This window comes from Canis lupus, chromosome 14 (genome assembly GCF_048164855.1).
Source record: "Canis lupus baileyi chromosome 14, mCanLup2.hap1, whole genome shotgun sequence".
In the NCBI taxonomy this organism is placed as follows: Eukaryota; Metazoa; Chordata; class Mammalia; order Carnivora; family Canidae; genus Canis; species Canis lupus.
Window position 1 is genome coordinate 35,833,830 of NC_132851.1, and position 12,867 is coordinate 35,846,696.

The following is a 12,867-nucleotide window of genomic DNA, read 5'->3' on the forward strand; positions in this document are numbered from 1 at the left end:
CGGGATGCAGGTGATCAGGAATAGGGTGGGCTCAGCGCCCCAGTAGCCCTGTCTGTGCCCAAGACCCACGTTTTATCCCCTGCCCCATCCTGCACCCATCTGAGTGGATGGCATGTGCATTTGCAGATGCTGGGACCCCCACCCCCCTACTTAACTCCTGCTTCACTACAACTCTAGGGCTAAGTTAGAGATTTCCCAAAAGGAGGATCTCAGAGAAGAGTTAGGACCTCCGGTGAGAAATGCCCTTGATGGGTGGTGCTTCCCTCCACAATCAGGGCTATTGTGGGACAGGTTGGTTACCCAGTTCAGATGGCAGGTCCTCAAAAGGCCAGTCTGTCTTCTGGCTGCTGCAGCTGGAGGCAGGAGAAGGGGTGTCTTGGTGGGAATAAAGGGGGGAGGGCAGCAGGGCATTGGAGCTCCCAGGACCGTCTAATAAAGGGAGCCAGGGAGGACACCAGAGACAATGCCAGAGGAACTCCAGAGAGTTCCAGAACCTTCCCTCTGCCTGGTTGTCACATTCCAGCCTTATTGACACTTCCCAACAGATGCCCAACACACATCTGGGTGAATCTCTCATTCACCAGACAGGAGATCCATGGGGTGGGGTGTTGGTGCTTCAGCACCTCCCCATTACCACTGACCGCTTGGCACCGGGCCCCACGAGTGCTGTGGGTGTTTCAATCCCTCCCTGAGCCCCATGGGCTTGTGAAGGGAGATGGCAGGGAGGTCCTCCTGCCTTAAAGTTAAGCTTGCAGGTATAAAACACCCAGGGACACACACAGTGAACAGCAAGGTCTTGTGGAAAAACAGAGGTTTCAAGAGCCAGCCAACTGCTGCTTCAAACCCTCCATCACCCAGTACTAATGGTCGCCACCTAATTAGTGAGATGCTCTAATACCCAGTCTTCATCTGTAAAGAGGGACCCCAAATCTAGCTACAGAATCTGTGCCTCCCAAGGACACACCAGGTTGGCAAATTGGTTTTAGAGGGTGGGCTGACGTCATGGAAGCAGCCACCTCCCCTTTGAGACGGGTGGGCTACCCTTGTTTTGCAGTTTAAGAAACAGACTAGAGGTCTCTTGAGAGGTGACTATTTCCCTTGTCTGAGAGGATGGCACCTCTTTTCAATTCTATTTTATGTGGTTAGGGTAACCAAGCCAGCGCTACAAAATAGACCCTGAAAATTTCCACTTGCAAATCCTCATGAGCTCCAGGCATTTATTAGATGGGTTCCTGCTCTTAGGAAAATTGTCAACCTGACCCAAGTAGTTCGTATTTTTGTGTCATCTAAGCTTGGCCTCCCAGAACACTACCACCACGCCCTGTGATCCACCTTCCCAAGTTCCCCCCAGGTGGACTCCCCAACAGCCGCACACCCCCTCCCCTCAGGAAGCTCACTGGCCTCTATGAGCCTCATTTCATAGAGACCCACCCTACTTTCAGAAGGGGAAAAATGGTGTGGACATCATTAAAATGCAAGTTGTAAGTATCATACTGAGAATGAGGAACATGTTCTGTAGCCCGTGGGGTGGGTCAACCAGAGGAGAAGAATGCAGTTGCTCCGGGACTTGGTAAAGTCAGGCACAGAGAGATTTTTAAAGGGAATATGTGTAGCTAAGGATCCACATAAAGTATAACAAGAGGAGAGAAATGGACAGAAGGAAGGAAAGAAGACAGAGAGAGAGAAGGGAAGACAAGGGAACTAGACTCCTCTGCCACCTGTTAGCCGAGTAGGACAAGGGACCTCCCCTCGTGGGTCTCAGCAACTTCACCTGTGCAGCAGGTCAGGTGAGAAGAACTATACCTCTAGCCCAAGGGGGTCAATAAGAGACAATGGAGACAGTGCCTGGGGAGATGCTTCCTATACAGGGAGGTTCAAACAAGCATCAGGAACTCTTATTTGGGTAAACTATCCAAACCTCCACTCTTCACCCATGAAAGGGCAGTCACTCAGATCAAGAGGATGACAATAGATGATGCATATGAAACCCGTTACAGGAGATAACGAGGGCTTGGGGAAGAGAGGCTTCCCCCAGTTCATGCTCAGAGCGTTGGTGCCACATCTAGGTGGACCTCTCTGGCCACTCTCCACACACACAAGCACACACACTGCCTTCACGGTCTCACCGGGAGCCCCCCAGGGACGGTAACCTGTGGCAGCAACTATCTGCCCATGCCTGCTTTCAGAACCGGAGCTCCAGGAATTACATGATTATCTCATTGGGCAAAATATAGAGAAAAGAGAGCTCAGACGCTTCCCCTGTGCTTTTGGTTAATTAACTATCAGGGCTTTTGCTAAATGTTGACAAAGAGATTGCCTCATCCCTAGAGGTACATGTAAGCATTCCTCTTATTTCACCTGTTAGAAACAGAGTGGGTCGTGCAGGTGGGGTCGGAGGAGTCCTCTGGGCAGCGGTCCTCGAAGTGTGGCTCCTGCACCGGCAGCAGCAGCAGCATCCCCTGGGCCTTGTTAGAACCAGATGCTCGGGGGGAGCGGGGGGAGCGGAGGGAGCAGCAAGCTGGTTTAAAAAGCACTCCAGGTGATTCGGATGCTGTCAAATCTGAGAACTATGGCCCAGCACTGATAAATGCCAGCTGGGGGTCGGGCGGGGGGGTAGAAAACGTGAACACAGTTCCTGGCTCGGCCACACACAGAGGTCAACTCACTTGGTTCTTGGTCACATGGTTAATACACTTCTAAAATGAGGGCAGGCCTAGTTGCCTCCAAGCTAAAGAGCATGTTGCAGGCATCCTGGCAGACCACAGTGCTTATAAATACCAGGTACTGTTATATTCTCACATGATCTACAAATTATTCTACATGAACCAAGGCAAGGAAAGGACGCCCCATAGTGTGATCAGCCCACCAGGAGCACAATTTCCAATAACTCTCCAGGCTTCCCGAGGCTTGCAGAGTTACAGAGCCCACCCCTCCCCACCTTGGGGGTAGGCAGGAGCCCCAACATTTTGCAGCTGTCGGCCGCCCCTGGGGACAAGACCTCCCCGATGCCCAGGATGCAGAAGACGTCATCTGGTGTATAAAAAAAATGTAACCCTACGCTGGTGTAATGGTAATTATACTTAACATTTATGAACACTTTTTACAAATATAAGTCATTTATTTTCATTAGCTCATTTCATCCTCACAGAAACCCTCTGAGATGAGGAGTATTAGGGTTGCCAATTTATCAGAAGAATAAAGTAAGGGCTAAGGGGTTGAGGAATTGCATGGTATGGCACAGCTGCCAAGTGGCTGAGCGGGTCTGAAGTCACCAGTCTGTGTCCAGGGTCCACGTCCTCAGCCTCCCCTGCCCCTCCACCCCCACCCCGTCCCACCATCGAGCAGCCCAGCATTTGCCCTTCCCACAAATACTCCTGCCTCCTGTACAAAGCCCTCGGTCCTGTAACTGGTCCATTAGGCTTGGCAGGTGCCTGAGTGTCTGTGAGATCCCGTGAACTCAAAACTTCCCCAACGCTCCCTTCAGCACCACGGACAGGGTCTCCCGCCTGGGGACGCCCTCCGCGTTTTGCCCCCAACCCCACAAGGCTACTTGAGGGCACATAAGCAACTAAACATATTTTCCCCCTAAACCCTTTAATTATTATAAAAATAGGAGGCCTTCAACCACAGTTATCCAACTCGATAACCATGAATAATGCACATTAATGCACAGGCTAAGAATAGGAGATGGGGCTGCTGATTAAGTCAGCCGTGAGCAAAGAGAAAGGGACCCAGCGCTAGAAGCAATGGCATAAATATATCTTAGAAGTTTCACATGTACAAACACACACGTATAATTTATATTTTATGGCTAAGAAGCTCTACGATGAGGTCACGACATAAAATAAGTTGATTCCCACAGGGACACGGTTTTTGAGGGTCAAGGCTTCCCAGATACCAGCACCTGCTTTCAGAGAAGGCCAGAGAACTGGCACTGGGCAGTGTAATGGGTAGGAGTGGGTCACTATGGGACCAGAGGCATGGCCCAGACTCCGTCAGGGGCTGCAGGAGGCTGATACTCAAACCCAACAGCCTGGCACATATCAAAAGCTCAATAAGACCACCACATGGCACTTTCTTTGAGACCAAGTCACAACACTGTTCCACATAAAATCACCATGGGTCGGCCACTGAATTCTGCATGGCTCTGACTGCCAATGTCTCCATCCCATTCTCTCAGGATCCGTGAAATAAAAGCGTGCCCACTACCCCTTGCGATGCCACATTTTCCGCTTATACCAGAAACCCCTCATGTAGAGAATCATCTCCTGGTTTCTGGAGACCTTTCTTGGTCCCTGGTCTGGAAAAGAGGCACCAGGAAGAAAATCCCTATTTGGCAGGGCCCTCTCTTCTTTCCCCACCAATCCTGCAATCCATTCTGTAGAGACTCCATGAAATCTCAACTTGCTATTTCAGATCAAGGCTGCCCTTGAAAGACACCAAAGAATGAACTAGTTCGGGGGGTGGAGGGGGGAGACCCGGCCTTTTACCTTGGAGACAGCACACAGAGTGGCTGTCATGCTGGCATCAGAGTGGTGCCATTGTGAGGGTTGGTGTGACTGTCCCCTTCAGGGGGACCCCAGGCACTGCTGTGACTGCCTCACAGAAAGGGCCCTGGGTGAGCTCAGATCAGGCCTGAATGGGAATGTCCCTTCTAGCTCTTACCTGCTCTGCCCTCTAAGCTGTGCAGTGGCCAGAGTGACTTTTTTCCTGCACACTCTTCATCATCCTCTGGGCATGCCACTTTTGCTCTCAAGTGCAAATAGGTTGCAGTAATCATATGTCAAGGCTCGTGTCCCCCATTTTGCTTTCCCTCTCCAGTCCCCAGGAGCCCTGCCTGCCCCTAAATGGGCAGCTGTTAGGATTTTGAACAAGCCGGAGCTATTATAAACTATGTTGTCCTCTTCCTACAGCTTCTTACAGTGAGAACATCAATGTGTGTGTTTCCCAAGTCTCAGTGGCTTTTCCATGAAATGGGGGCAATGCCCCCTTCCATCTGAGCTCACTGGAAGGAAGGAATGAGACGATGTCTTTGGGACTTCCTGGCTCCCTGCGTGAGGGCTCAAAGGTTACTGGGTCAGAAGCATCCCTGGTATTTCAGGACGCAGAGGGCCATGGTGGATGCACAAGGAGGAAGCAGTCTCGGTGGGGAGGAATACTGAGGCAAGATCCCGGGAAACATGAACCCAGAATTGGAACCAGACATGCAGAGGAAGGGTCTCTTGGGGCCCCACACAGCAGATGAGAAGTGCACTCCAAATGCGTGGACTTTACGTGGCGCTGCACAGTGGTCAACAGGGAATCTGTCCCATTTTAGAATCAAACGCAAATTCACCTGCACTTGCAGATTTCCAACAGGACGGCGAGTGTAAGCCAGAGGACAGATCCTTGGAACTCAGGATTTCCAGGCATCGGGCCCCACTGCTGGTAGGTGTTTTTGGGCAGGTGGGTCCCCCATTTTCCTGAAGCCAGGGGCCTTTCCTGAGAGGCTGGATGCTTCATGGTCCACAGAGAAGTGGAAGGGCCTGCTTCGTCCTTAAGGGAACATGTACAGAACCCGGGGGGCCAGGCTGCCTCCGCTGGCCCCTATGAACCTGGCTTCCCAACACCCCTTCTTAACTTCACCACGACGGCCTCGGGTTCCTTCCTCACTTTCCCACTTGGCATCATACTTCGTGAGCCTGTGATGCCCCATCACATGAAGACTCTCCTCGAGGATGCTCGGGCTCGCAGCTCACAGCTCTGGCATCCTCTTCAGGGCATTCAGCTGAAGTTTTGAGAAGGCGGCATCTGGGCCACTCGTTCGACTCAGATTCCTCTTTTACCACGTTTGTCCTGTCAGGTTTATGACCCCGACAAGAACTGAAGAAAACCATAAAAGATGAGGAACTGATGTTTGTATGGCCTAAACCTCTGCCCACTACTAAGCCAGCCAGCCCAATAAAATTCAGCTGAGTTTCTTAAATTCACTTGTGTATATATATATATTTTTTTTCCTGGTGTACCACACTGTGGAATCTGAGCACAAAATCCATAGGAACTTTTATTTATTGCCATATGGATTTCTGTGGAAATGCTTAAGACAGGAGTTTCTGGTTGTTGTTGTTTTTGGGTTTTTTTTCCCTTCTACCAAATGCTGAGTACTGAGTTGCTGACCCAAGCACGGCTTTACAGGACACTCTGCCCCAATTTCATCCCCTGCAGGTCTCAGGTGCCCTTGCTGCCTATAGGGTGGGATCCGGGCTGATGAGGGGCTCTGGAGCCCTCTCCCTACGCTGTCCCCTACTGTGCTCCACCCCGGAGAAATGGAGCCCTACCCCACCTCCTGATCTCGGCCAGTCCCACCTGAGGCCCCTTCTGGACCCCAACCCCACTCTAATTTTAATATTAAGACCAGCAGCTGGTCATAAGGAGAACAACACTGGCAAGCAAAGCATCGCGTTGTGTATCTGAGCAGCTGGAGACGCTGCCTGCTGAGTGATCACTCAGCAATATCACCGACAAGGATCCATTTGAAGCCCAACCTCTGAGCATCCCCTCGCCCTGCGCCGACTGGCTCACTTCACCACAGCAAAATGGCTGCAGGGATGTCAAGGTCCTCATCCTCACGGCCGTGAGCCCAGGGGAAAGAACATCTGTCTCTAGGCTTCTAGGGAAGCAAAAGTGCTGAGTTTGTCTGGCTTGAGCCAGCTTAGATAATGTGCCCGAACTGGTCACCGTGCTCGGGGACTCCGTGCCCGGAGAGCTTGCACCTCATTCTTGCTAATGCTTGCCCAAGCCGTTATTTAGCAGGTGCCTACAAAGTTCTCCCCTGGATACCCTCACTGAGCCCTCAGGGCCACGGAAGGAGAACACACACGGTCGGTTCTAGTATCTTCCAGGTAAACTGAGATACTGAGAACTGTAGAGAATGCCCCCCGCCCGCCCACCACGCTTATGCGGCAAGTCCCAATGCCCTACCCTCAGCCACTGCCATGTTCCACCTTCTGGACCCACTGGCCGTCACGCATCCAGTGCTCAGCAGACCTCCCCCTCCCCCTTGCTGGGAGAGAGAGCGCTTTCCTCCAAAATTACACCATTTTGGGATTTCATGCATAAACAATTATGAACACCCTGTACTTAAAAGGATTTTCATTATATTAAGACTTAGTCTTTTGTTAAATGTCTACAGATGTGGTAGCATCAAGAATAATTAACAAGACCCCCCCCCCCCGCCAAATCCCACTACCCAGGTGTGCTGTCTGCCCTGCGCATGCGCCCTTTTATGCGTGAGCAACATGGGGCTTCCTAGGCTGTATCTCATTGCGTCACGTCGCATGCCTAGCTCCCTGTGGCAAGATGTTCCTAATTCTCACTTGTGCCCATCCGGTTGCTGTGATGCGATGCTCCGTGAGGTTGTCGCCGTCATAGTTGTCAGGAGCACTTATAAAAAATGGAGTCAGCTCATGGTAATTTTGTTCCTGCTTCTGTTTCACCCTTCATATGAATTATGCTCATGATAATTTCCTAGACATTTTTTTAATCTCATTTTGTAGCACTGCACCCCCACGACCACCACCATCATGCACTGTAACACGGAGTATCCTAGGAAAACCTCAGTGTGCTGTGCCGACGTGAGCATCCTCTGCTCCTCCGTCCCCTAGGGCCCAGGCAGGGTCCTCAGTGTGCACAACAGTGTGGGGGATGGAGGCCACAACCTGGCTGCTCCAGGTAAGAAGATCACACTCTGAGTTTGTGCATGTCTCCTCTGCAGAAGGGGGTGAATGAGCCCTGGGAGGGCTCTAACCAACCTGGTTTTAGAGCTCTGTGAACTCACACCCTTGCTCCTGTCCTGGGTCCTTAAATACTATCTTTTAAAGAAACGCATGTCACTCTTGTATGGATGTTAGCAGTAGCGTCTAGCAGAAAAAACACAAGGAAGGCAAGGGACAGCGTTTTTACACGTGCCGAGCACGTGCCAGGGACGAAGCCAGGTGCTTTCTCAGGCATTACTAACCCCCTGTAATCCCCACAACAGCCCTACCTACAACAGACATCAATGTTCCCACTTTACAGATGAGAAGCTGAGGCTCTCAGGGAGACAGCAGCCCAAGGTCACCTGGCCACTGCAGAGCTGGGAGCCAAACCACGTGTGCCCAACTCCCTGAACCTGCTTTCTTTCCATCACCTGAGCCTGGAACCGAGGCTAGCTCTTCCCTCCTTCCTCCCAGGTGCCAGTTTTCTAAGGAATAAGAGGACAACCCCGGAACAGCAGAGACGTCCCTACCGTCACATTGGGGGGGAGCCCTGCAGAGGGAAAGTGGAGCGGACGCGCCGGCTCGCAGGCAGCAGAGGGCGCTGTGGGCCCAGGAAAGGGACACAACCCAGCGGCTGGTTGGGGTGGGGGGTGGCGGGCAGGGAGCAGGCTTCTTCCCTGGCGGCCTGGGTCCCCAGAGCAGAGCGACCCCCAGCTCAGGATGCACCCCGACTGGTAGCTCACCAGAAACTCACGTTTTGGACTTGTTTTTGTGGTTTCTAAATCTTTTTCTACCAGTGGGGCTCACGATCTGGCTAATGTTACAGACCTCATCTCCACGGTGGCCAGACCAGCTCGGGGCCCACCCAAGGGAGCCCTCATGCCAGCGTCTTACTGTGCTGGTCAATCTGCTCTGCGAGGGAAGAAGCAAGGGCGGAGGGCACGGAGGGCATGACCCCTCCCTGTTTCCTCCAACTCCACCGGAACCGGTCCCGACCAGCCCAATCACCACCACCCAGCCAGCTTCAAATTAACTGAAAATTATGGGCGGAACATAAACAGAGCATCACCAGCTCGAGAGCTCGCCGTGCCAGGCGCTGCGTCAAACCCTTCATGCACATTCCCTCCCTCAGTCCCACCCCACCTTATGTGATAGAACCATTATCATTCCCCTCCCCCCTTTTACAGAAAAGGAAACTGAGGCTCAGAGTAGCCTGAGGACAGACATGCGGTCAGCACGAGGTGCGGCCAGATTCTGAAGCTGGGTCTGCTGCACCGCATTCTGTGACCCACCCCACACCCCACAACCCCCCCGCACTGGGTCGAGTTGGTCCTCCGTCCTGGATGGCGGAGGGCCGAGATCTACTCATCCATCCGCCTGTTGGGCAAGCAGGTACTTAATGCCAGCTGCCTCCCAGAAGCTTGGGAGGCTCATCCTTTTATGGCCCCAAAGCCTGGGCTCTGGGCAGCAGCTACAGGGCCTCCCCTCAGAGGCTGCTCCCCCCTTACCTTAGCCTGATTTCATATATATTAAAACACTGGGGGAAGACTGGCCCCAAGAAACCTACGGTGAATATGGGAACCAGACAGGAGGTTAGCTTCCAAGACCAGGGGCAGAAGCAGCCGAGGTACGTGGCGCCACTCAATGGTCTTGGGCATTTGATGGGGAGCCCAGGAGAGTCAGGAGGCCAGGAGTTCCGACAGCTGTTAAGCTGTGCGACCTGGGGCCCGTCCCCTACCTTCTCTGGGAGCCAATTTCCTGAGTGGCTGAGGAAGGGGAGCTTCAATCAGCCCTGCAGCTTCCCTTCGCTTTTGCAATAACCACTGATTGTGTTTCCTACCATCCCACTCACCTATGACCTTGGGCCAGTCACTTGACCACTAAGCTTTGTTCTTCCCATCTGTGAAATGGGCATAAGCAGTGCCCTCCTAAAGCACTGTCTTCATCATGAGACATAAGGTACAGGGCACATCAGGCCTCACACATCATCACAGTGGCTAACTACATGCCAGGAATACAGGACACATGAGCACAATCAGAGAAACACGATTCCTGAACCCACTGGGCTGCAGTCATCCAATCCCCTCGTATGATGCACTTGCTATGGAGAGACGATTCAAGTGGGCAAGCCGGTGTGTTGGGCCCTGTCCAAGTGCATTAGTCACCGGTGGCCTCCTCTGCTCTGTGGACTCTATCAGTCCTCTTGACCCACCCTGGCCTCGCCTCATCCTTGGGGGGCTGGGGGTGTAGACAGAAGAGTCCCAGGGGCTCCAGCTGGGGTGGGCTGATCACCAAGTCTCAGAGCTGCCGCCTGCAAGGGCCTTTATGCATCATCCCATCCCACCCCCTCGTTCTTACAGATGAGGAAGCAGAGGCCCAGAGAGGGAGGTGACTCACCCCGAATCACACAGCTAATATGGGACAGAATAGAGACTCAGATTTTGCTAAAAATGTTCCACTGCAAGAGAATGTCAACCAAGGACAGAGCCAGAAATGCTGGAGTCTGTGCGGCTGCCCATCTGTCCTGCCAAGCCCCAAGGATGTGAGGAGGGCTCCCTGGCTGCACCTGTGACCTGGCCAGGTCCCGACTCTGGTGCTGTAGGCGGGGATCCGGGGGGCACCGGGGAGGTGCCTGCAGCCATCAGGAGAATAAGGCTGCCCGTTCCGAGCTAAACCAGAACAGACAAGGCTGAGATGCACCTGCTGCTCACAGGAGAAGGGAGGCCCATCACTTCCTGCCTGGCGACGCCAACACAGGCGGACAGCTCAGCAGCCAGAGGACACGCTGGTCCCGGAGATGCATGCTGGTGTCACCCAGCGAGCACGCCCAGACCCAGCACCCTGACTTCAAGGGCTCCGGCAGCTCCAGTCCTGACAGGAGCATCTGGGTGTCCTGCTAATGCCTGTGCCCCGGGCCTACAGGTACCTAGCAGGCTAGCACCAGTAGATAAAAATAGTTGCTGAACTTGAGCGCCTTCCCTCCAGGTGCTGGGCCAGTAAACCACCCAGAAACCATGGACGGGGGCCACTGCCAGCCCCACATTAGGTGGCAGGAGACCCAGACTGGAAAACTGATGGCAAAGTCCCCCTGTGCTGCGTGTCCCACTAGGCGGTGTCCCAGGGTCTCAGACCGCTCCGTATCCTTGCGTAGGAGATACTGTGTGTGTGTGCGTGTACCTGTCCTTCTAACGGGAGTAAAAAGGAAGAGTTCACTGTGGAATAAACGAAGATACGGAGAAGCATAGGGGAGAAAGTAAATACCCTCAGCATTTCCACCCTGTTTCACCATGGGGCTTCACCTCCAGAATCGATCTCTCGATCTCTCTTACACACACGCACACACAGACTCAGATAGCTGCACACATGCACACACACAACTGGGTTCCTACTGTATAGATATTTTCCCACATGCGTTAAAAATTAGAAAAATGTTATTGTCATTTTCGAGGTCATTAATCATTCGTCTAAACGTGGTTTTGCATTCCTGAACGCCGCTGAGTTATTTAGCAGTACAATAATCGAGTTCACCTTGTGCCTACAACATGGCACGTGGGTGCTTCCAGGCTCCCTTCTGAATTACACTGACTGAACCATGGGCCCTGAACTTCTGGGCATCCTTGATTTATCTCCAGAGAGTAAATCTCTGGTGTGAAAGTACGCAATGAAAGGGTACCTACGGGGGCCAGAAGGGGCGGGGGGGGGGCGGACAGGCTGGCCATGGGAAAGCTGTTCCCAAGGTTGTGGAACAAAGTGGCACCTGCTCTTACAGCCGGCCCTATGTGAGGGGCTGAGGAAAACCCTCTAGGGCCCTGGGCACTGCATTCTGGGTCTGCAAGTGCCTGCGCTCTGGCAAGATGTTAGCACAAATGCCTGCCAGGAGGTCCTGTGGTTGTCTCTCCTGGGACACAGGAGGTACATTTTTAATAGCTGGTGGGAGTGAAATATAGCATTTTAGTGACACTCTGATTCTTATTTCTCCTTACAGGCTAAGAACTTAAGAAAGCTTTCCTCCTCAGAAGGAAGCCCTGGGTCCTAGGATCTGTGCTTGTTATGATGAAGGTAAAAGAAGGTGTAACATTCGTATTTAGGGGGAGCATGTACAGGTCTGTCTCCTGTTTCCTCCACTGCTCTGCCTGTCTCCTCCTGTAGCTCCTCGTCATCTCCTCTCGGAACTCCCACAAGTCTCTTGGCGATTCCCCAAATTCCTCTGGTCTCTCCCCTCACACCCATCTGGCACCTCATACTCAAACATTCCCTGCATGTCTGACTGTGCACAGACCCTTCGGTGTCTTTCCAAACTTCAGATGAGGCCCGAGCATGCTCTGATATCTAACGCCCTGCAGGCTGGTCCTCAGACCCCTCTGCAGCTCTGCATCCCACTCCCTATGCACCCCAGTGAGCACCCTCTGTTCCAAACACTTGTCACCCATGGCCTACACGAACATTCTCCTCCAGTTGTGTTTGCTCATGCTCGTCACTGCCGGGAAGCACTGGCGAGGATGTACACATCAACCGCTCAGGTCCGGGGACCCTGCACACTGAGGCTCCTCGCTCAGCCCAGGAGGCCTCTGCTCTCTGCTCGGATCTTACAGGCAGCACAATGGTGGCACCTCCTCTCCCAAATGCAGATCCTCTCCACCTCATCCTACTCTCTGGCCAGCTGCACAGCCCCAGGAAGAGCGATATAAGGGAGATGCTTACCTTTTCACCCTTCTCTCCTGGGAAAAAAGGTCCTCTGCCCTAGAAAAGGAAAGCAGGGGGTCAAGATTTACTACAGAGCATCTCCATGTATGATGTCACGCATGGAAGCACCACCTAGGGTCTGAAAGGGTTGTCATCAGCTCTGCCCAGCATCTTACAAAAGGGATGATAACCCTTACTTGGGGGTTCATTCTTGTGGGTATAACCCCATTTAATTTTACTTAGATGTCGGGATGTCTGGATGGCTCAGTGGTTGAGCGTCTCCTTTTAGCTCTGGGCTCAGTGGCTGAGCATCTGCCTTTGGCTCAGATCATGATCCCAGGGCCCTGGGATCGAGCCCCACATCGCGCTCCCTGCATGGAGCCTGCTTCTCCTCTGCCTGTGTCTCTGCCCCTCTCTGTGTCTCTCATGAATAAATAAATAAAATCTT

At 52.8% G+C, this 12,867-nt stretch overlaps 1 protein-coding gene and 1 long non-coding RNA gene across 9 annotated transcripts in view; one reads left to right on the forward strand and one right to left on the reverse strand.

The window, feature by feature from the left end:
• Positions 1–12,867, reverse strand: part of COL22A1 (collagen type XXII alpha 1 chain) — a 260,852-nt gene that overhangs the window by 163,431 nt on the left and 84,554 nt on the right. For all 7 annotated transcript variants that reach the window (XM_072774627.1, XM_072774624.1, XM_072774626.1 and 4 more), the window contains one exon: positions 12,438–12,476. In XM_072774627.1, the coding sequence (XP_072630728.1) occupies positions 12,438–12,476 (39 nt within the window). The remainder of the gene's footprint in view (positions 1–12,437; positions 12,477–12,867) is intronic.
• On the forward strand, positions 4,542–5,965 carry LOC140603891 (uncharacterized). Of its 2 annotated transcripts, XR_012006896.1 has the most exons (3): positions 4,587–4,788; positions 4,914–5,427; positions 5,843–5,965. It is a non-coding gene; the product is annotated as an uncharacterized lncRNA (long non-coding RNA). The 2 variants fall into 2 exon arrangements; XR_012006895.1 differs by having other exon boundaries at positions 4,542–5,427.